This window comes from Gobio gobio (assembly GCF_949357685.1).
Source record: "Gobio gobio genome assembly, chromosome: 14".
Taxonomy (NCBI): domain Eukaryota; kingdom Metazoa; phylum Chordata; class Actinopteri; order Cypriniformes; family Gobionidae; genus Gobio; species Gobio gobio.
Window position 1 is genome coordinate 31085293 of NC_137107.1, and position 23600 is coordinate 31108892.

The 23600-nt window shown below is 37.4% G+C and overlaps 1 protein-coding gene across 13 annotated transcripts in view; it reads right to left on the reverse strand.

The window, feature by feature from the left end:
• Positions 1-956: 956 nt before the first annotated feature.
• Positions 957-23600, reverse strand: part of rai14 (retinoic acid induced 14) — a 61055-nt gene continuing 38411 nt past the window's right edge. For 2 of the 13 annotated variants that reach the window (XM_079835281.1, XM_079835286.1), the window contains exons 4-18: positions 23432-23520; positions 23253-23317; positions 18437-18494; positions 17609-17679; positions 12852-12958; positions 12119-12306; positions 9247-9272; positions 8711-8791; positions 8434-8523; positions 8004-8123; positions 7393-7494; positions 5631-7175; positions 5396-5548; positions 4791-4856; positions 957-2621 (exon numbers count right to left, since the gene is read on the reverse strand). In XM_079835281.1, coding sequence (XP_079691407.1) covers positions 2544-2621; positions 4791-4856; positions 5396-5548; positions 5631-7175; positions 7393-7494; positions 8004-8123; positions 8434-8523; positions 8711-8791; positions 9247-9272; positions 12119-12306; positions 12852-12958; positions 17609-17679; positions 18437-18494; positions 23253-23317; positions 23432-23520 — 2839 coding nt within the window. In that variant the 3' untranslated portion in view covers positions 957-2543. Of the gene's footprint in view, positions 4404-4790; positions 4857-5395; positions 5549-5630; positions 7176-7392; positions 7495-8003; positions 8124-8433; positions 8524-8710; positions 8792-9246; positions 9273-12118; positions 12307-12851; positions 12959-13196; positions 13331-13736; positions 15289-17608; positions 17680-18436; positions 18495-19504; positions 19531-23252; positions 23318-23431; positions 23521-23600 lie in introns of those variants that run through there. The other 11 variants (XM_079835287.1, XM_079835289.1, XM_079835288.1 and 8 more) reach the window with 11 other exon arrangements.

Here is a 23600-nt window from a genome sequence, read left to right on the forward strand (position 1 = left end):
TTGCTGGGGCAGAAGAATAATACATATAGCTTAAAATCTTAAAACTAATCTGTGTCCAAGTAAAGCTACTGGTATTTCTGCTATTGCCTAAGGACAAAGCTATGAAGGAACATACCAGAGGGTACAGTGGTGACATTACCCAGAGTTCAGTTGGCATGACATCCAAGAACATTCTAATGCTGTGTGCTCAGAGTAAGATGGTCTATTGTCCCTGGATCGGCCTTCAGGCGCTGACGGTTGCTCTCCTTGCCAAAATGGCATCAAAACACCTTGACAGTGGCCTTCTTCACCAAAGCAGCAATTTCAAGAAACTACCAACAGGAAATGGAACTCACATGCTGGCCTGAGTTGTTGTTCTTGCGTTTGTTTTTCCAGGGCAACCTTTGCAAAATAGAGGCATGTAAAATATTAAAATCCTCAATTTGTACAGTATTATTTTGACAGCCCAAGAAAATGTTTTCAAATTGTTATACAACTTTCTAAATATGACGGCAATGCCATTACTTTAGCTTCTTTTGTCAACATTAGCTAAAGCATTAGCTAACATTAACAATGAGCAATTTTTGTTAGTTAATACAAATGATTGATTAATAAAATGCTGGTAACTGTGACTTTAGTTATTTGATTATCTGTTAACAAATTAAATCTTATTGTAAAGTGTTACCACAAAACTGTTACTCATAAGGTCTAAGAGCTAGTTAGAATTCATAGCAAGTTTGTTGATGACGCACAAGAAGCCCATGAGCATCAATGTACAGTGTTCCAGCAGATTATACAATAAAACCAAACAATAACAATAAAAACTCAATGCAGAATCACCATTTGCCAATAGAAGACAGGACTTTTCCTGCCTCTGTGAATCTGTATTTCAAGCAGTATTCACAGTTGTAGAATACAAACTAAGAATCAAGTTCTTACATAAGAACTTTTTTTTGCTACATTGAAGACAAATAAGAACCAGTTCATGAGTTTAATTACTAAGCAAAATACTGACTCAATAACAAAGACAACAGAAAAAAAACTGACTATGAACTGATCATATAATATGACAGGTAAGAGCTCAACGACAATATCATGAGTATTCAACAAGGCAGGTTTTTTTGCATGCAAACTCTTCACTTCAACAGAAATCGAGAGCATCAGATACTTGTTGATCATTTTCTATGATCTATGACAAATGTGTTTTTGTATATTATGAACTTGTTTAGTAATGCAATGGCACTCTGCAAGCAATTGCAAGATTCTCAGGACAGTTAACGGATAAACAAAAAGCAAAGATGGCAATTTCTAGGTAAGGGACACTTAAAAAAAAGAAAAAAAAAGTTGATCTTATGCGTCCCTCAAATTACATTCAAAAAGCTACAACATTATACTAAACCAGGTAATAAGCTAGGCTTTAGTGCATGGATAAAATAACATCTAAACCATGCTCTACAGGTGAATAGCATGTTTCAAGTGCTACTGTATGTTTCTTAACACTTACAAAGCTTGTTAACTCTTTAGGTGTCAAAAAATCCTTCATACGGCCCAACTCCTAAAGTGTTTATTCTTACACTGACAAACAAACTACCATCTCATTTTTTCCACAACTACACTGAAGTGCTAGGGCTAACTCACCCCTCACTGTCACTGGAGCCTTTAGTACATAACTAACTACAGTAATTGTTTAACGTGTGATGACTTCATTACAGACTACATATTTAGGATGTGCAGGCAAAGTCGACTGTAAAACTAAAATGTTTTAGTGCAGCAGGCTGGCTGGGCCAAGCATAATGCAAAAGAAATATAGTGCAGCTTCATATGTTATGGTCTCCAAAACACTACCATGGGCCTTACAAATGAGCAGAGGCACATGGACACAACCCATTAGGTGTCCTGGAAATGGCAGGTAAATGCGGGCATCAAAGAAATACTGACTACTTACTGAAGAAAGTGCATTTGACGGATGGGCATTTTGTAAAGCACATTCTGAAAAACAACTGAAAGCGTCACAACGTCCTACAACACTGCACCATTTCACTTTTCACATCATGTAGATACTACAGGTGGCTGCAATTTAAGAAAGTCCACACATTACAACTGAAAAAGAAAGAAAATACGGTTGTAAAAGGTGCATTGTGATGGACTGCTCTGCAGGCAAACATACTAGAATATACATTGTGCTTCGTTTTTGCATTCTACCTCAATGCAAACTGACAAACAAATTTGGATTACCTTGCAAACAGGATCAAATACTGATCAAATTCTTTGACAATATACAAAAATAAAACTGTTGTCAAAATAGATTTCTGAAAATTGTAGACTGTAGATTGGATTTTTGTCTGGCACTGCATGAACTAAGTCACTGTGCACACTCTTTTCGTAAATCACTCAAGTTCGCTATACGTTTCCAAAATATCTGGGGAAAGCCAATGGCGATTTCATTTGCAATGCTTGACTACATGTGTCATTCTGATTGATGGATCATGGACTTTAGTTCTCACATGAATTTCCTTTCATCAATGTTTTTTGGCATATCATGAACAATTGCAGTACTGGCTCCTTCACTTGGCCTCGGTTGGCATTTTGCACATTACAAGTATCTGTTTCAAAGCCTTTTGCACATCTTCATCCATCTGGCCCTGAAAGGAAAGGTTTCAGAGTTTAAAAGTTGAAAGTAAAAGTAAAGCTGTGAGAAAAACAAAACAAAACCTGAAATAATTTAATAATAAGATAAAACAGTATATGGATGGGAATAAATGCAATATTATTAAATACATAAATACAATATTGTTGTAACAGTGGTACTATGACATTGCAGTCTCTTTAAAGGGATAGTTCACACTAAAATTTAAATTACCCCTTGATTAACTCACACTTAAGCCATTCTAGGTGTATATGACTTTCTTCTTTCAGACGAATAAAATCAAGAGACATATTAAATAAATGTCCTGGCTCTTCCAAGCTTTATAATGGCAGTGAATAGAGGACGAGATTTTGAATCCCAAAAAAGTGCATCCATCCATCATAACAGTAATCCACACGACACTGTGTCTGGATATTCGGCAGCTGTGCCACAACGGACCGAATGGCTTCGCTCGCATTTTTCTCCGCCGCCATTACTGAACTACAACTCAAACTAGCGCACAACATCAACGTTCTCAGCCACTCCCTCTGTTCACTGATTGGACACAATTTGGCTGGAGAAAACCAGCAAATATACCGCAAACCCAGACAACGTTCTGAAGTAAAAAAATAAATAAAATTGAGCGGAAGTACGTAGGAGGGTGGGGCCAAACTACCTCTGTGCTTCCGTGTTCGTCAATATGCCATGCGTCAGGTCAGGGGTTACTCTTTCACCGTAAATTGATGCGTACGTCCGTCTGTTTAGTTTTTAAAGTTTTAAATATGGATATTTTTCTCATATAAATGCATAGCTTCGCTTCAGAAGACCTTTATTAACCCTCCGGAGCTGCGTGGATATCTTTTATGATGGATGGATGCACTTTTTTGGGCTTCAAATGATCATCCTCTATTCACTGCCATTATCCGTTTGTTAAGTTGTGACGTAAGAAACGCCGTTTCTGGGTCCAAGCCTCAACTCGTTTCACTTGAGAATGCCTTTGACGGACGTTTATGAGCGCTTTTTATTCATATTAAACATCAAACATTTTAAAAAGTTAAATATTTTAAATACTTACAGTCTACACAACAGTCTCTGTGCTCACAGCGCCACAGACATTAATATTTTAACGATTTATACATTTGCATTTAGTCATTTAGCAGACGCTTTTATCCAAAGCGATTGAGAGAAATAGAAGCAACTTAAAACAGTCAAGGGCAACAATATGCAAGAGCTGTAACATGTCTCAGTTAATCTAGCACAGAACACATAGGACAGAACTTTTTTATCTTTTTATTTTTATAAATAGACAAACAGAAAATGAATAGAATGGTAAGTGCTATTCTTGATTGGTTAGGTGCTGCTGGAAAAGATGTGTCTTTAGATGTTTTTTGAAAATGGCTACAGACTCAGCTTGTCGAATTGAGATAGGCAGGTCATTCCACCAGGTGGGAACGGTCCCGGAAAAGGTCCGTCAGAGTTATTTTATGCCTCTTTGGGATGGCACCACAAGGCGTCGTTCACTTGCAGAATGTAAGCTTCTGGAGGGTGTGTATGTCTGAAGAAGCGAGTTTAGGTATATTGGTGCAGAGCCGGTGGTTGCTTTGTAGGTGAGCAGGAGTACCTTGAATTTGATTTGAGCGGCTATTGGCAGCCAGTACAGACTGATGAAGAGAGGCGTGACGTGCGCTCTCTTCGGCTCGTTAAAGACCACCCTTGCCGCTGCATTCTGGATCAGTTGCAAGGGTTTGATAGTGCATGCCGGAAGGCCTTTATTAAAGATGAATCACTGTCTGGCCATCTGGAATTTTGGTATGGAGATAAAGGTTATGATTAGAATTTTTTTTTTTTTTTTAGTATTACACCACATTGTGTGTGTGTATATTAGCACCGTTTGTTGTTTTTCTTGTGGCATGAGATTTGGATGCGTTAGGACCCGGAAGCGCTGCTGCGTGACGTCAGACTTAACAACCGAATAAAGCTTGAAAAAGCTATTAAACATTACATTATTTAATATATCTCTGAATGTATTCGCCATATACACCTAGGATGGCTTGAGGGTGAGTAAATCCTGGGTTAATTTTCATTTTTGGCTGAACTATCCCTTTAACATAGGAGGAAACATTAAAATGTTGATATATTATGTGTACACACTGTAATAAAAAACTGATCAGAAATCAATACGGACCTGGACAGCATAAAGAAGGTGCATCCGGTAGACTGAGACAATTTCATGATGACGTTTCTTGGACTCCTATTGCACAAAAAAAGCAAATACTGTTATATGTTTGGAAAGCTATTTTGAGCCCTAAAGTGAGTGTATGATGCATCTGTCATGCTCAAAAAAAAAAAAAAAAAAATTTTCTATGCTGCTTTATATTACAAACTATCGTTCAAAAGTTTGGGGCTAGAAATTAATAAAAAATTATACTTTTATTCAGCAAGGATGCATGATCTAAATTGATCAACACTGACAATAAAGACATTTATAATGTTACAAGATTCTATTTTACATAAATGCTGTTCTTTTGAACTTTCTATTCATCAAAGAATATATATTAACCTATATAATATATATACATATATATATATATAATATATTAAAATAGAAATGGTTTTAAATTGTTATATTTTATCATATTACAGTTTTACTGTATTTTTGGTAAAAAATATCTGCAGCCTTGGTGAACATGAGAAGTTACCGAACCCAAACTTTTGAACAGTTCACTTGCTATCTTTCCTATAGTGAAACCGAGCTTGCTAATTTATGGCAGAACAAGATTTGTAACATACAGCAAGCTGATATTGCAGTTGTTTGATCTGCTGTTGGAGCGAGTCCACCTGCTGGCTCTGTTGTCTCTTAGGGGTGCTAGTGGTGTATGACAGCTGTGAAAGGCTGTTCAGAGCATCCTTCAACTTCATGATTTCTTTTGAGAGCTCATCAATCTGTAGATAACAAACACACGGCACATTAGGTGCTCATATGACACAACAATTTAGACAGAACTGTGTGTGGGAGAATCAGCACCTTTTTATTCTTCTCTCTCTCTGAGATCACATGGTTCTCAACCTGCTTCTTCATCTGGACAATGATATCCTGAGCCTCCTTGTACCTGGTATTCAATGCACTGCACTCTTGCTCCCTGCACAACGCCAGCTCCTGCGCCGCTTCTCTCTCATTCCTGCCATCCTTCACCTCCTGCCAAGCAGCAGTCACCTCCAGGGCCATCTCATCCTGTTTCCTGAGAGCATCCTTCAGTAGGTGATTCAGGTGACTTATCTCATCCTCCAGCGTCTCCCTCATCTGCTCATATTCCAGTCGGGATAATGAATCATCTGGAGTTACATCCTTCTCAACTGTCAGTCTGTTCTGCAAAGCATCCACCTGCAAGGTCTTCTGGGCAAGCTGCTCTTTAAGATCTTCAACTTCCAACTCTAGGTTCTTGATAGCGTTCCCCATGGATGCCACAACCTGGGTGTGGTCTGCAATGTCTACAGATGATTGAGCTTGGTTTTCGGCATCTTGTTTAACCTGGGCAATTTCTTTTTGCGCCGCTTGATGCTTAGCCTCAGTGTCCTTCAGAACGTTCTGCATTTCCTTGATCTTGATCGCCAGCTCTTGAATTCTCTGCTCATGCTCCTCCTTGGTGAAACAGACCACATCTGCCTTGTCCTTAGGCTCTGAAGCTTTAGCCTGCAGCTGGTTGCGCGCAGTGCTAAGCTCGCTTTTAGCCTCGCTGTACGACTTTGAGAGCTCCAAAAGCCGCCGCTGCAGCCCATCGATAATCTCACCAAGCTCTGCCTTCATCTCCTCAAAGTCTTTGGCAGCAGCCTCCACCGGCACAGTGCCACGAAGGGCCTCCTGAAGCATCTTGATCTCTTCTTGAGACTCCTTGTACTTCTCAATCAACAGTGTCTTCTCCTGGTTGATGTTCTCCGCCAAAACGCTGTAGGTGTTCTTCAGTTCTTGGCGCTCAACTTCAGATAAACGGACACTTTTGAGCTGAGCCTGAAGATCCCTTATCAAACAAGCATCTTGTTTTTGCTCCTCCTGCGACTTGGCCAACTTTCCCTTCAGATCTTTGACCTCCTGCTCCAGGCAGCTTTTCAAATACTGAAACTTCTGCACCACATTGTCCTCTTGTGGAATCACAGAATCTCCCCTCAGCTGTAACTCTTGCCAAGCTTCTTGGTATTTTTGATTATCTTCGCCCATGCTTTTAGATGCAACTTCAATTTTCTCAAGGTCAGTGTTGAGTTTGGCCTGAAGGGAGTGGTTCTCCATTCTGGACTCAAGAAGTTTAGACTGCAGATTCTCCAGCGCATCCCGTAGCAGTCCGATTTCTTTATCTGTACTCAACCTCCCATCCTCCTCCATCTCATGTTTGATTGAGGAACTGCTAATGTCCAGAACAGACATCTCCGAAAGATCCTCTTCGTCACCTGTGTGGATGTGCACGTCGCTGGAGAGCTCAAAATCAGCACGGGTGGAGTGGTACGAGGCATTGGATTCGATGCTGTTTGGACGGGAATTTCCCTGGCCTTCCTCTCCTTGAGGAGCTGGACGTTTCTGCTTGGTGAGAAAAGATAAATGCTCTTGAAAATCAAGATAATGACTTGCAATGCCCATAATTATTTCCAAATACTCTTTACTTAAAGTTCTGTGTGCAATTTCCGACCGACAAAACAGATTTGTAAAAATTTCCAAACAGGTTTCCCAGTCTAACACTGCTTATACAGACAGTTCTGCCCCAATGTTTTGTTTTTTAGTTTTTTTTACAGTGAGTTACCTTTATTATTTGGGCAAGCTGCTGGTTTTCCAGGGAGAGAGAGGATATCTTTGCTTGCATGGCTGCAATCAATGACAAATGTGCATTCCCAGACTGCTCCATCTGTTTCAAAACAGGAGGACATCAATAGATTATTATATATCCTTTTTATTGGACCTTAGGCATCAAAATCTCACTTGAGACCAACAAACTGATTCCTTACGCTCTGTTCCTACATGAAGAGAAGTCATGCAGGCCACAAAATTTCCCAAACATAAGAGGCTGTTTTGAAGAACATCATTACTGAACACGAAACACAGTGTCTCTCTGGGTGTTGAGGTTTTCAATGCTTACTCAAGACTGTAAGTCACGTAAAAAAGACCCACGGGTTTGCATCACTAGTCGAAATTCAAACACGATGCACAAACTTAAACAAAACTCATCTGCAAGTTTGAGGCCAAGACTGGTGGTGTGGATGAGAGGTCTGCTTTCGTGTCCCCTAAAGCAAGGTCCTTCACCTGGCCAGTGCCAGTAAAAATGCAGCTGTTAAAATGGGTTCCAGAGAGCAAAAGTGGCTGAAGATCAAAGCAGCTGCCACATGAAGGAATATTAAAGGGCTATGCGGTACTCGCCTTGGGCTCAGTCTGCTCCACAATCTGCTTCAGATCTTCAATGGTCTCGAGCAGCATGCTCTTTTCCTCTTGCAATTTCTCGATCTCATCCTTTAGTACAGCACTTTTCAGCTCCTCCTCCTCAACAAACAGGAAGTGAAGAACACCCAGTTAATCAGGTCATTAAATAACGAACAACATATAACAGCAACATGCCTATAGATTAGCTATCTAACACAGGTGTTTTGTTACACCACTGACAATATTTCAAAACCTAACATTCTAGAGAGCATTTTAGGCATATATATTTTATATATATATATATATATATATATATATATATATATATATATATATATATATATATATATATATATATATATATATATATATATATATATTTTTTTTTTGTATTATTAATACTGATACCACTTAACGCTCAATATTTTACCTTGTAATTGAATCTTTTGGATGAATCACTTTTGCTGGACAAAGGAGTATCAGTTGGAGTAAAATAAGGTGGTGAGAATATACCAGCCGACTGAAAAATAAGACAAAGGAAAGTGTAAAAGTGAGGCTAAGTTTAGAGACAGTAAGAGTCAATATGGATACAGAAAAATAGTTATCAGCTGAATATTCAGAAGTAATTACATAAAGAATTGCGTCTAAAGCTTTTAGAAAGTGCAGAGATCATTACCGATTACAGATTCAGCACTGTGTGCCTTTACCTGGATCGGGCTAATGGGAGGAGGAGGTGCTTTTCTCTTTTTGGGAGTGGAGCTTCTGTCCTCATTTAACTTTTGACCATGCTGAGATTGTGTAGCGTGATAAGGAGAGTGGCAAAGAGAGAGAGAGAGAGAGAGAGAGAGAGAGAGAGAGAGAGAGAGAGAGAGATAGAGAGAGAGAGAGAGAGAGAGAGAGAGAGAGAGAGAGAGGAAGACGAAGTAAAGTGTTTAAGTGGTTAGTGAAATAAACACTGCACACTTAGTTTAGGAAAAGAAGACTATCACTACAGGGTGAGGCAAATGCCAGTGCAGGTTTCTAAAATTGCATTGTGGGAATGTTTGTCAAATGTAAAAATAAAGGAATATCCAATCAAAACTCCTGGCTTGAGGCTGACACTACTGTTCCTATTGAACTAAGCATTCAGTTAAAATGTGAATTTGAATTGTCTATGGAGAAACTTTGCAGGTTCTGTCAATCAGAAAATAAGAAAAACCATCAAAGTTGAGGGGATGAAAATGAATGAAATGAAAATGCTTACCTGAGGGGTTCTCGTCGAACTCTTATCTGCTCATGCAAAGATACAGGAGGGGAAAACATGGAGTGTGGTTATGAGGGGAAAATGAAAATGGCATGTCATTGCCTGGTGCTAACATTAGTTATGCTGTCTTTATCTTTCCTTTTTTTCATTAATTCATCAAACATATCTGAGAAAATTTGTAAAACGTTGGATGTGTGAAAGCAAGAGGTTTAAAATAAAAAAGCCACTAGATGGCAGTGTTGAGCCAATAAGCTGTGAGCAACATGAGGACAGAAAAGAAAACACAAGTTACTTTTAAAAGAATTTAACTTTCAAGATGATGATACGCGTACAAATAATATCAACTGTTTTATTTTATTAAATGCCATTGGGGGGGAAAAACTGACATTTCAGCCCTCAGGCTTTCCTCACTGTATCCCAGTGTATATTTTACATTATACCTTGGTCTGTTTAAATACTCGATTCTGACTGGCTTGAAGGTGTGCAATAAAACCGTTTAATGCACAGGTAGTTCCAGTCAGTTTGATTACAGTTCAAAATTAATCCGCCACTATAAACATTGGTAACCATAGTAACACAGTTACGCTTGCAAACAGAGTGACAGTAGCAGTATTAACATTAAGTGACATGACATCTGACGCACAGAAGCCAATGGCACATGTCACTATGCATATTGGCACATCCGGTCTTCATTGGCATGTGCCAGTGGAAAGTGGCATGTGTCACTGACATTATTGCGACACCTCCAGTAGTGACTGACAGATTACTCGAGCACCTATACTGACGTAATTGTGACACAAAATCCTAAATAAATAGCCTAATTTTGTTGTATTTTAAATGTCAATAAAACGCATTAAAGTCAGTTTTTTCAAAGGTGTTATTTGTGTCATGTCTGTATTTGATTGGCATGTGCCACTGAATGTCACAAACGGCCCATTCTAGGAAAAACACGAAATAAATTTATCATGGGTCACTACGAATAACGCATTAACAGTCGCGTCCGTTACTGTAAACCTTTATTTTTGCCTGACATTGCGACATACTGACATCTAGAACCTCAACAAGCAAAGTGAAACATAATTTCACCTCCAAGCGTAAACCTGAAATAACCCTACCCTTTTCCATGTCTAATTTCACGATAAATGGAAATGTTGAGTTTAACATCAATTAGTATAACGATGAGTAAAACAATCCCCAGACGAAATATCCAACTGTTTGATTTTTTGATTGTATTTAATTGCATGCATTTCAATAAATGTAATGTGTCTTTATATTTATAGTAGCCTAAACTGTGGTTAGAGACGCCGGTTTTATTTCACACTACATAATTAATTTAAATGATATGATTAGTTCAAATAAAGATTGCCTTGTCACTGTCAGTGTTGACTGTCATTCATAAATAATTTTAATAAATCCATTAAAGAATCATTAAGTTAGCATATGTTAGCTATATGCTTAAGCAACGAGGGGACTTCAGACTTTAAAGAAGAGATGTGCACGCCTCTCTCTCTCTCTATATATAAAATAGAAATGACATGAAAATAAACATAGCAATCTTCTGCTATGCTAATCTTCTAATATTTCCACAGTTGGTAGCTGTCCTGCTGGAGGCTTATTTGTCGTGACAGGACCTCACGTACCGGGCAGCCAGGTGTGCGTTCGCTGGGCTCTCTCTCTCTCTCTCTCTCTCTCTCTCTCTCTCTCTCTCTCTCTCTCTCTCTCTCTCTCTCTCTCTCTCTCTCTCTCTCTCTCTCTCTCTCTCTCTCTCTCTCTCTCTCTCTCTCCTCTCTCTCCTCTCTCTCTCTCTCTCTCTCTCTCTCTCTCTCTCTATAATGAATTTAAATAAATGTGATAATTTGTTCAAATAAAAACAATCCGACGGCTCTACTTTATTTAAAGCGGACGAAGTGCTAGAACTAGCGAGCCGTAACTTAAGAAAATAACCGTCATTTTAACCCGTCTGTAAAAAATTACACTGTAAACATCAGTTACAGCTTTAACTTGTTTTAAACTTAGCAAATAACCAAGGTATAAGCGGGATAATCCACGACTAGCCATGCATTAAAGGATTTTAATTCACGACAGAGGCAACCTCCGCTTTGCGTCGGGTGGTTCTTCGCCTCTACGTTGTGCATTAAAATCCTTTAATGCATGGCTAGCCGTGGATTATCCCTTACTTCAACAACAGCTGCCTCATGCTTACAGCCAAAATCACAGCTGCACTGATGTGACATTCGGTATAACAGCACTCTGGCTTGTGTGAAGTTGCTTAAGCAAACAACATTCTTGCAACAGTATGTGAAGAAATCTGTTAACATTCTTCAGTTTTGAGTGGAATATCATTTAGTTATTATAGAACAGCAACACTTTACATTATAATACTCATATTACATGCTAGTAAAAGTAATAACTATGTGGAATTATAAGCAGCTCCAAAAGACTATTAGATGGCAAAAACATGTACTTCAGCACTAGACTTAAAGTTGTCATGAAATGGATAGTTGTGTTAGTCTTTTATTCCCTATTGTGATGAATATTCGAGTAAAACGGCTTCTCAAACAAAACAAAAAAATGTAGGGTTGAGTAAACGCCAGTAAACACATCATCAGCGAAGAGAGATGTCATTGCAAGAGGGAGGGAAAGGTATTTTGATTAAAGATTATGAGGGCACATGAATTAAAAAATGATGTGCACGATATATTATTTATAGCAAATACTGCAATAAAACTCCATACAAATAAGAATTGTACATTTAGATTTCATAGTGACAGGAATATACCTGTAAAGTATGACCAATGGAATTTCAATTATAATCTGAAATGACAACTTCACAGCTAAATTGGCTTCGCACTGACATTCACTTTTAAATTACCTGACTCCGACTGCTGTCTTTGGAGGGCCGGATTGAGAACGGTTCGGACCTCGCTGCTGCCTGACAGTTTAGCATAATGGAGCACGTCGTGGCCGAGTGAGTCCACCATGTGCAGGTCAGCTCCCCTCTGCACCAGCAGCTCGACAGCGGCCGGACAGCTGCTCTCACTAGCCAACATCACAGCGGTTCTGAACAGATGAATACTTTTATTTAGCAAGTACACATTAAATTGATCAAAAGTGGCAGTAAAGACATTTATATTGTTACAAAAGTTTTCTATTTCGAATAAAATAAAACAAATTCTTATCTTTTGAACGTTCTATTCATCCTGAAAAAAAATTTAAGTGTTTCTTGAGAACTAAATCAGCAAATTAGAACGATTTCTAAAATATTTTGAAAGACTGAAAGAAAATTCAGCTTTGACATCACATATTTATTAATATTTATTTAATATAATTTAATAAATACTATTTTATAATATTATAAATAATATAAAAATTTTTACTGTATTTTTCATCAAACAAAATCAGCCTTCGTATTGATCCCAAACTTTTGAAAAGCAGTGTGTTCTGTCTTAAAATGATTTATGTTGTGCAGTTTAGTTGCTCTGTTAGCATCCCAATTTAGTTTATTCAGCTCACTTGACACTTTAGAATAGCAGGGCATAGTGTTTAAATTGAAAAACTTTTCTTATCAGCGGTCTCAATATTATGACTGATGACCAGAAACATACCTGCCATTTTTGTCTCTAGCGTTGATGTCAGCATCCCAGTCCAATAAACTCCGGCAGACCTCTGTGTGTGCATGTCTAGCTGACAAAAGCAGGGGTGTCAAGCCGTCCTAAATGGAAAAAGAGCTTTAAGTCAACATAATTTTCCTTCAAAAACAATCCTTTGCATGTTAAGAGGCTACGTTATAGGAATAGACAGTACATTAGACAGAACTGGCACCAAACAGTGAGACAGTGAAGACTGAATTATCATCAAAATGTAATAGAGCTTCAGATAACTAATATTAACAGATGTAAAACCTGATGCATTAAACTCTACATGATATCAAAGTGTATGAACTTTTCAACCTTTCTTTTCCAAACGTCTACGGGCAAACAATCCTCTCACTGAGCTCAACGCCTCCTGCCAGTGACCCTAGAGGTCACAGAGGGTTCTGCCAATTATTCCAGAGCGAGAGAACCCGACACCTCATCAAAAGCACATTTAGGGTGACGAGGCTGAATATGAGCTGCACCCTGAAAATTACACCATGACTTTGTACAGCACTGCACCAATGCATTTAGGTTTTCTCAGTTAGAACTACTACAACAACAACAAAGAGCCTGTGCATGCAAAACTATACAGCAATGTTTTCAATTCTGCTGACGTTATGCTATATTTGAATTATTTATAAAGAGGGGGGGGGGGGGGGGGGCAAGAGGTGCAGATCTAGACTTTCTGTGGGAGCTCACAACATGGTGCGGTTTTTCCTTGGGGGGGGGGGGGGGGGTGAATGGAGGAAACAACTCTGTGTTGATGCTAATTTATTTATGGTTCAAGCACAACCATTATGCATAACATCTTAAATCTTGTGCGTGTTTGTGGTATACAAAAAAAGGTTTAAATACCTTTTTAGTTGCTTTTCATTTTGCATCTTAACTGGCAAATGCTTAGTCATAGCAGTCCAGGGGATGATTTGAGCTCATATTGCATCAAGCAGAGAAAATGAAATGATTAAATACAATCCTATGTGCTGGCTTGTTTCTACCCTGGCATGCATTGAAGAGCCAGAACCAAATTAAACTTAACAAGCTAACATTTAAGACATCTGGAAGGTCAGCACTCAGCCCAACGGGTCAGGGAATGTTATAACTACAATTTATGCTAACAGGGAGATCTGTATGCCCAATATTCGAGTGATAAAATAGAAAATAATTGCCAATTTATTTTAGCTATTAAACATCCCATCAAGTCTATTTTTTGTACATTCTGGGAGCGACCTATAAGTTAATTGACATTTTCTAGGCAAATTGTTGTGAAAACATAAAACACGTAATTTCACAAGGCCTTCAATTTGAGAACAATAATTTATCTTCTTCACAGAGTAAACCACATCAATCCCAATTAGTTATATCCGCATTCAGCACTGAAAAACACAGCACAAGGTTGCTGTGGAGAAAGTTTGCTTACAACATATACCTCATGGGCATTTACAACTGTCACTGTAATAGAAACAATGACATAATTGTAGCAGACTTGATTGGTTTGTTTACATAACAATAAATATACATTCATCAGTATTAATGTAAAACAGGTTTTGAGAAAAAGTTGATTTCCCCTACAGGTACATTTGTTTTTGCACATTTTGTCTGACAATGTTTAAACTTATTAAAGGGATAGTTCAACCAAAAATGAAAATTATTGTCATTTCAAACCCGAAAGACTTTCTTTTCTCTGTGAAACACAAACCAAGCAAGGCAATTTTTAGTGTGTGCGTCAGGTCCTGTTAATTGAAGCCACATGAAAAACAGCCTTCAATATTAAGTCAAATGGGTTCGCAATGACATGAGCAAGAGTAAACGATAACTGAACTATCATTTTTGGTTGAACTATCCTGTTATTCTGTATCCTAAACATATTTCTGCACTGTAAATTAAAAAACTGTGCACATACAGCATGTCATATGCTCCTGAGGGTATGAGCATCTCATATGCTGCAAGGGAAAATAAGAAGAAAAGTACCAGGTGTGCGTTTTCTAAATTAGACTTGTGGCTTTTGCTAAGCTGTTGGGCGGATGAAGGTTTTCCATCCATTTTCCAGCTCAAAGGCAAAATCCAAGATGAGTTTAAATTAAAAAAAGAAAAAAGGCATACATCACTGGACTCATTACCAACAGTCTACATTTTGAAAATTAGGCCCAGTGTTTTCTGAGTGGGCATCAAAGCTCAATTATTTGTGCTTGGGCCCAGAATGCTGTTGGGACATTAGTTGGGCTACGCTTAATAATTTAGCAGAGAAAGCAGGTATTTCCACAATGTTCAAAGCAATGGGCTGAGTGGGCATGAATGTGCCAAGCTTGCCTCAGAGGATGACGACGGTGGATAATCAGTGACCGTAAGCAGAAGCAGTCTCTGATTCACATCTACTTTGACTCTCTCTCTCGTTCTCATTTCTGACTGCTGAAGCTCTTTAGTCATGGTTGTCTAAATGAGAGAGTCACAGCTTGGGGGTTTGTTGCCTCCCACACCGGCCCTCTGTCTCTGAGTAATATACAGCTTGAAAAGAAAAAAAATGGTTCATTTCATCTGAGCTGCATGCTGACATTATGAAAATTGAGATGTGTGAATTAGAGAATGGATGATAATGTCACATGGCAGACAAAGGCACAGTGGTTAAGTAAAGTTTATGAAAAAGACATGCTTTTGATATACGTAAAAGAGGTTTGGGACCTTTTTATGCACAAAGCAAAAATATAAAAATATGAATCCTGTTCTGCTACCTGCAAAAATGGACTTTAAAGGAAGTTATGCTTGATAAAGCAGCTCATTATAATTAATTAGCCACAGCAGAACTGTTGTGCATCTCTGAGCAACAAAGTAGGTACCGCAAGAGTGATTAGAGAGCAGACGGCGGCTCTGTATGCTTCCGAATCGCTCTTGCTGTACTTTGATGTCATACATTGATCTGTCTGCGCAGCGCCACTTCAAATCAGCATTAATTTCAGAATTAATTTGCATATTGAGCAAATCAATTGGGTGAACCAGTGATTCAATCGGCCAGTAATAAAGAGCACCATTTACTTAATTCATGAATGAATCAGTCGTTTGAAAGAATCGAATTAATGAATGACTGTTGACTTATTTAACAATTACCACAACCTACTGGTAAGTTTTAGTTTCTATTTTAGAGCATCACTTTATTTAAGAAAATAATTTCATATTTTGGGGATAGTTTGCCCAAAAATGAAAATTCTGTTTATTTACATTTACTCATCCTTGTATCGTTTTTCTTTTGCATAACACAAAATAATATATATTGAAGAATATTAGTAACCAAACTGTTTGGGTCGGTAAAATATATCTAAATACCAATTCAGATGCAGCCTCTGACAAAAAAAAATAATGGCCCTTGCAGCCTAAAGGTTTATGTGTAATAAAATATTTCTTTTTTTGTAATGTCTATTTAATGCTTTTCGCTTTTAACACAGTAATGAATTTAAATGATCTTTTGGGGTTAATTGATTAATTCATCGGCACATCATGTAATTAATTAGATTTTTAAAAAATGTAATTGCTTGACAGCCCTATTTAATACAGGTTGATTAGCCGTTACCGCTTTCTTGCAGCGGTCTCCCCTGACAGAACACTTGAATTTGATGCATTATTAGCATGAAATATTTCTCTTGAGTTGCATCAGGGTCATTCATCCTTCACCGCAGTCAGTCTAATCTCTGGGATAAAAGAACTGTGGGTCTTAACAGAAAACGCTACTATTAAAGAATAACTGTGAATAATTGAGGATTTATTTCTGAATTAGAACATACACTACAAAGACAACCCAATGAATGCTGAATAAGAATGTTTTGTTTGTTTACTTCTTAAAAGATACCCAGATTATGCAGATGCATATTAATGAATTTCCGACACAGAGTAAGTAAGGTCAGGGTGATGGGCAATGGATAAATACCTTGAGTTTTAGTAGTGTGATCGTTTAACTTTACAAAAACATTTAACAAAATGGTATACATAATTTTGGATGTGCCTATATTTTTCTTGAGTTATCTAAAGTTTTAAGGCTCTTAATTATTTAACACTATATCTAATTTGTCTCTAGGATGATGGTTACACATTAACATGAAGCTAGGTAGATGCTAACATATGTATATAGACTCACACACATTCTTTGAGTTTCAATTTAATATGAGCCAATATATTAAATATTAATTAATATTTATAATGTACAAATAATTGTACAAATATTGTTAAACACTGCTATTTTTTAATAAATTCTAACTCCCTCAATATAATATTTTATGGTAATCTAAATGTTTATTATACCAAAAAGATGACAAAGATATCTGTAGTAGACAGTTACGAAAGAAAAAAAATCCCTTACTACCAGCAAGTACAGAATACAAGTTCTTTTTGTACTGCTAGTCAGTGCTCTTGTCATCAACCAAACAGAATCCCTTTAAAAGCACCACTGTGAGACTTTGAAGGAATAAAAGAAAACACAATGTAAAGAAAAAGTAAAAAACAACCCTGGACAGGCAATCTCCCAGTAACAGTGACCTCAAGTGTGCCATGGGGATTTTAATCAATGCAGCCGAAACACGGATTCAAACCCACAGAGAATAGAGTCTTTGAGGAGTTGTGCTTGACAATGTGCATGTTTGAGGTAGACCACAGGCAGCTCTGAGATGCAGCAAAACACATGCAGAGAAATACAGAAAGACCATTTTCCCAGCAGTTAAGATAGCTCTTATAAGACTCATACGTACCGAGTCCTTAACATTGACGTGACACTTGTGCTCGCACAGAAGCTGAACTATCACCGTGTTTCCGCTGGCAGCTATGGGAGAGAGAAAAAGACATCAGATAATAAGAAGCAGTTCTTTACCCTCACAGAGACACAAACATTGGTTTAACAGCATGCCAACAAACTCCTTAAAGAGTAATTACTATGAACACTTCAAGCTTTCCCACAGAGACCAAAACTAGGCTTATAGTGTGAGACACCACCTATTCCCCAACAATTATTAGTGCCCCCTTTAAAAAAAATTCGTAAAAGTTTTTGTCTGCAGGATAAATGGCATCCTGTCAGCAGACTTCTGACCTCCAGGTGGCTGAAAGCTCCTTACTCTTCGTGGCCGATCCCACCCTGGTTCAATCCCTCACAGCTGACAAAAAGGCTCAATTAACAGATGACACACTGTCAGTTTTTTCTTTACCATCTTCTACACAGACTGAAAAGGACAAGGTAGGTTTCTTTTTTTTCTTTTTTTTTTCACAAAGGGTCTATCCACAAATAAAAACATGATTTTCTTTGGGTTTGCCCTCGCTGCCTGGCAATTTGGAACAAATGGTCCACAATAACATGTCATTCTATACTTGGGAGTGGAATAACTGTGCCGTGGGATTGATGTTAAAAACATTTGCGCCAACATTTGTCCCACTCTGAACAAACTGAGAACAAAATCAATAAACCAACAATAAATGAAAGAAAACAAGACATACCGAAGATAAAGCCCTTAAAGGGCTTCTCTCTGAGTTTAGAAGTATTTTAGTAAACAGAATAATCTTTAAAACAAGAAAAATTTGCACCTCACCTGCGTGATGAAGAGCCATCTTCCCTGAGCTGTCAGGTGTATCCACCACACACTTAGTCTGAAGAATGAAGAACATTAGATTATTGCTTCAAATTCATTATCTAAAACCACCATGACATGTTCTACCCAGAAGGCACTGCTAGACACCAATTACAACCTTTCAATCAAAACAGCTACACTTTCACCAAGCAGGGTTTTTTTGGTGCAAGTTAATGATTTGTGCTCCTATTAAACATTTAGCAGCATGTCAGGCCAGTGTTCATGGATGAACAGGAACAAGGCATTTATTTGACAGGAATCATCCAAGGTAAGGCATGTAATATATTAAACCTGACTGCAGCAGCCAATCAGACTAAAATTGTGCCTAATGTGGATGTCCATTAAATATAAAATCACTAGGGATGCCACAATTCTCAATATAATATTGAACCGTTCGGTACGGCATTCACGGTTCAATACGCACTTGTGAATTGCGTTTTTTTTCCCTTCGGTTTTGCATTTAATTAATTATTTTTCTACACATTCCATCCCAATATACTGAACAACGCGACATACATTCACATCACACGTTAGTGGTAGAGTAAAAGCCTGTAAAACACACGATTACTGGACTAAGTAGTCTTACTGCTCTAATACTGTCAAATACACACAAGTTTAACATAAACACAGTCGGTTATGTCTAAAGTGAAAGTAAAATCGGTGTGTCTGTATATTAGATGCGTGCAGGTCTTAAATTGACAGCAGCGCAGCCTAGTGAACACGCTGTCCTTAAAGGGACAGTTCACCTCTAAAATTGTGTCATTATTTCCTCACTCTAATGTTGTACCAAACCTGTATTCATTTCTTCTGTTGAACACACACAGTTGGATACCAGACAGCTGATGGTAGCCATTAACTTCCATATTATTATTTCCTACAATGGGGACCAGCAACTGTTTGGTTTTCAACATTCTTCAAAATATATTTATTTTCCAACAGCAGAAAGACCGATGACAGAATTTTTATTTTTGAGTGAACTATCCCTTTAATGTTAATAAAACAACACAAGACAAAGAGAAAATCACTCACGGACTCACTCACTCTTGACTGAAAAACTGTAATACAGTAGCTTTAATAAGAATCAATGTATCTTTTATAGTGAAGTCAATGCAGCAGGGCTCGACATTAAGCCTGTTCACACGCTTGTCCTTCGGACAAGTAAATCTGTCATTCACTTGTCCGAGTAAAAAATTTGCTTGTCCAGATTTTTTTTTGTAAATATAATCTATTCTGAAGCAACATTCTCACCAGTGTTCAATCAGCTTTGACATATTTAAATATGCATATTTGTGATATTTTTACCTTTTTATAAAAGGCATTTTTCCATAATCTTATTAAATATAGGATATGCTTCAGCTTTCCGTTTATATTCTTAAATTTGATCTATAAATTAAATTAGAAAAAAACACTATAGGGCAGTTACCAATCAAATTAAATAATTTACACTGAAAAATGACAACTGCATTAAATAATGTTGAGATTATTTTAAATATTTTTGAATTTACAAATAAGAAATATGATGAAACTAAACCTCCAGTAGGTGGCAGCATGTGACCGTCTTAATGAGTGAGTCATTGAGTCGATTCAGTGAAACGTCTGATTCATTCAAGAATTTGCTGGTCGTTTACGAATAGGTCATTGTATCTTTGATTCAACCGATTCATTAAAATGCTGAATCATTCAGTAACACACATGTTGCTGTGAGATGCGTTACGGTTCTGCTGTGATATCTGTTTGGAACGATTTTCGCTGCTGAAATAGAACAAAAACAGTCAATATTGCATCTGAAATGTAGTGACTTAATGTTAATTAATTGTTTATGTAACTGGCGTATGGAATCAGTGTCATTTTCAGTCGTGATGGTATTCAGGAAAACAACACTCTTGTTAGTGTAATGTTGCTTAACTGTATCATATGTTATAAATATAAAAACTACACAATTTTAACCGTGTATGTTAACTGAGTTTCTCTGTATGAGCAGCGCTCATTTGTTTTCGATCTTCTCCTCGTGAGGCTGCGCGAGCCTCAACACCACAACCTTGTCAGTTCGTTTTATATTATTATCCACTATCGATCTCCACTTACACTAACTGAATGCAGAATCATTATTGCACTTTGGTGATTCCCTAGTTATTTTTTGTGTTGACATTTTACTCAGGATACTTGTCCGTTGGGCAAGTAAAATTATTTTTCACTTGCCCCTTCAAAATACACTTGTCCTGGACAAGCAGACAAGCGTTAATGTCGAGCCCTGATGCAGTAATTTATTTTTACATTTATTCATTCAATTTCATACTTAAATGCTGCAGTACAGCTCTGAGCTGCCAGTGTAAATCTTTATATATATATATTTATTTTATATTATACAATACACTAGGAATGTGTACAAGGGGTTTTTAAGAAAAGGTTTTTCAAGTCTTTTAAGTAAAATAAAGAAAGAGTATTGCAATAACAAAAATAGTATTTTTTCTCCTTAACCTCTTGCTGTTCCTGTCGGCTAAAAATAGAATAGCAAAAGAACCGAGCCGAGCCGAAACCGAAAACCGTGGTTAAAAACCGAGATATGCATTGAACCGTGGACTAACTGTATTGTTGCATCCTAATAATAACTGACTGCCAGCTATTAACCCTCAAATATATTCTGCTACTAAACGAGATTCCATATGTCCCTTTTAAATCCTTAAATAACTCGTCTTGTATGTCTATAAACCAATTACTTTTTTATCATTATAAATTACCATCCATTCAATCAGCAAGAAAATTAGCCTAGCAAGTATTTTCATTTTCAGGGAACATTTCTGCAGAATCTAAAGGCACTGGGTACATTAGCGCATTTGTTGTGTTTGGGAAGCCAGGCAAGGAGTTTAGGTTTATGATTGCTGGATGAAAGCAAATTACTACGGTCAGGCCCTTTTATTTGTGCAGCAGTTAATTTTTCTGTTTCACAGGATCTCCAAGGGAAAAAGGCTAATGAATTCAACACTTGCCTGGCTCTGTGAAGGGGAATATATTTGCAAGACTTTCAACAGTGAAAAGACACCATTCGAAACTTCTCATTTTTCACTCGTAGAACACATTTAAGGTTGGTAAACATTTTTTTAATGTTTTTGAAAGAAATGTCTTATGCTCATCTTAAGCTGCATTTATTTGATCAACAAAATACTGTACAGTAAAACTAAATAGTAACAAGTAATATTGTGAAATATTACTACAATTCATAATATAATATATTGTTTTTAATATACTGTAAAATTTAATTTTGCAAGCTGAATTTTCAGCATCATTACGCCAGTCTTCAGTGTCACATGATCATTCAGAAATCATTCTTATGTGCTGATTTGGTTTCTAATTATTATCAATGTTGCTTAATATTTTTGTGGAAACCATGATATATATTTTTCGAATTTTTTTTGATGAATAAGAAGTTCAATAGAACAGCCTTAATATGAAATAGAAACCTTTAGTAATGTATTGTATATTATGAATGTCCTTGCTGTCACACAAATAAAATTATAATGTGATCAAACGTAACTTTAATCATAAAAACAACATTATTATTTATTCGTTAACAACAAAGCAAAAGGAGTGGCAGCGGCCGACTGCAGAATATAAGCATTAAAACAGGGATGTAAAATGTCCCAGGCTCTCGACCCCACCCTGCTTCATACCACAGCAGCGTTAATAAAAGTTTAATACATTAGATCATCCATGAACATGATTTTTGACTGGGTCTCGTCGTATTGTTTTCCATCAGCTGTAGAGGTGAAGATGACAACTCCCATGATTCCACGCTAATTCACGGTGTCATCAAGCTACGCCTTTGTTATTGTTGTGAAAAAGTGACCTCTAGCAGTGACACTTACATACTGTGCCTTTAAGGTGTTTAAGATGCCATTGCAGTAGATAAAAAAATAAACTTTTAAAAGCCAGAATTAAAAGACGTTTTTTAAACAATGCATAGTACCACTCGGCCAGGTATGGCAAAACACTTATTTATAAACTCACAAAATAAATCACAAAAACGCAATAGCTCTATGCGTCACATCGCTTGTATAATCCCATTCTCAGTAGTAATATTTCTAGAATTTTTTTGTGAGGGTCCTGTAAAATACGATGATATGCTGCTCTGAAACCAGACTTGCAGTTCAAAAGTAAGAAAAAGTATCTGAACATTTTAAATATGTATGAATGTATCGAATTAGATAAATAAATGGGTATGTATTTTTTTTTAAAAAAGAAGACAATCACACTTTTCACGCAAAACATTACAAAAAAAATACCCAATTAAATTACATTTTTAAGCCTGTTTCACCTTTTTCAAATCTTTTTTGGGGGGAGATTTATCACTTTTACTTTGCGAATACAATTTCTGGTGCAGTGTTAAACTGCTAATATTGAAGCCTCTTTTAATGAACAGAGCTGACAAGCTCTGGATATTTCAGATCTGTGCAGCTCTAGTAGAATCACATGGAGTGGCGAATGAGTCGGCCATGATGATAAAAGAGACACTAGAGAAGGTGCTTCAGCAAACCGAGGGGAGTCTTCGAACATGCCAACCTGCCCACACACAGATCCAAACATGCAACACTCCAAGATCACAGAGGGAGGCCGTGGGATTTGCTAGTTTACAAAACAGCAGGAACAAAATCTGCTCCCTTTGTTTAGTTGGCACACATAGCGTGGCAACGGACATGGCTGTTGTTCCCATTAGCATTCGCTCCATCTGTGTGTACATCAAAATCTCAGTCTATAATACACCATCAATTGAAAAAATTACCTGAAGCAACTTTTTGGCACACTCAGGATGGTTGTTTTTGGCAGCAAGGTGTAAAGCAGTAAACCCTGATGTTAAAAGGAAAAAACAAGGCTTGTTATTTACATAGTTTTATTCATTATGCATTACTGACGTAACATAAAAGCAATGCAAGAAAACATGTTGATCAAGTTGTAACCAACCTGAAGCGTCCTGCAGAGAAACATCAGCCCCGTGAGCCAGGATGACAGCAAGACACTCAGCTTGACCTTGTGTGGCTGCTACATGCAGACTGAGAAAGAAAGAGTTACAGATTAGCCATGTCACGTTGGCAAGTTTTTATGCCATGTATAACTTGCTTGTAACCTACAT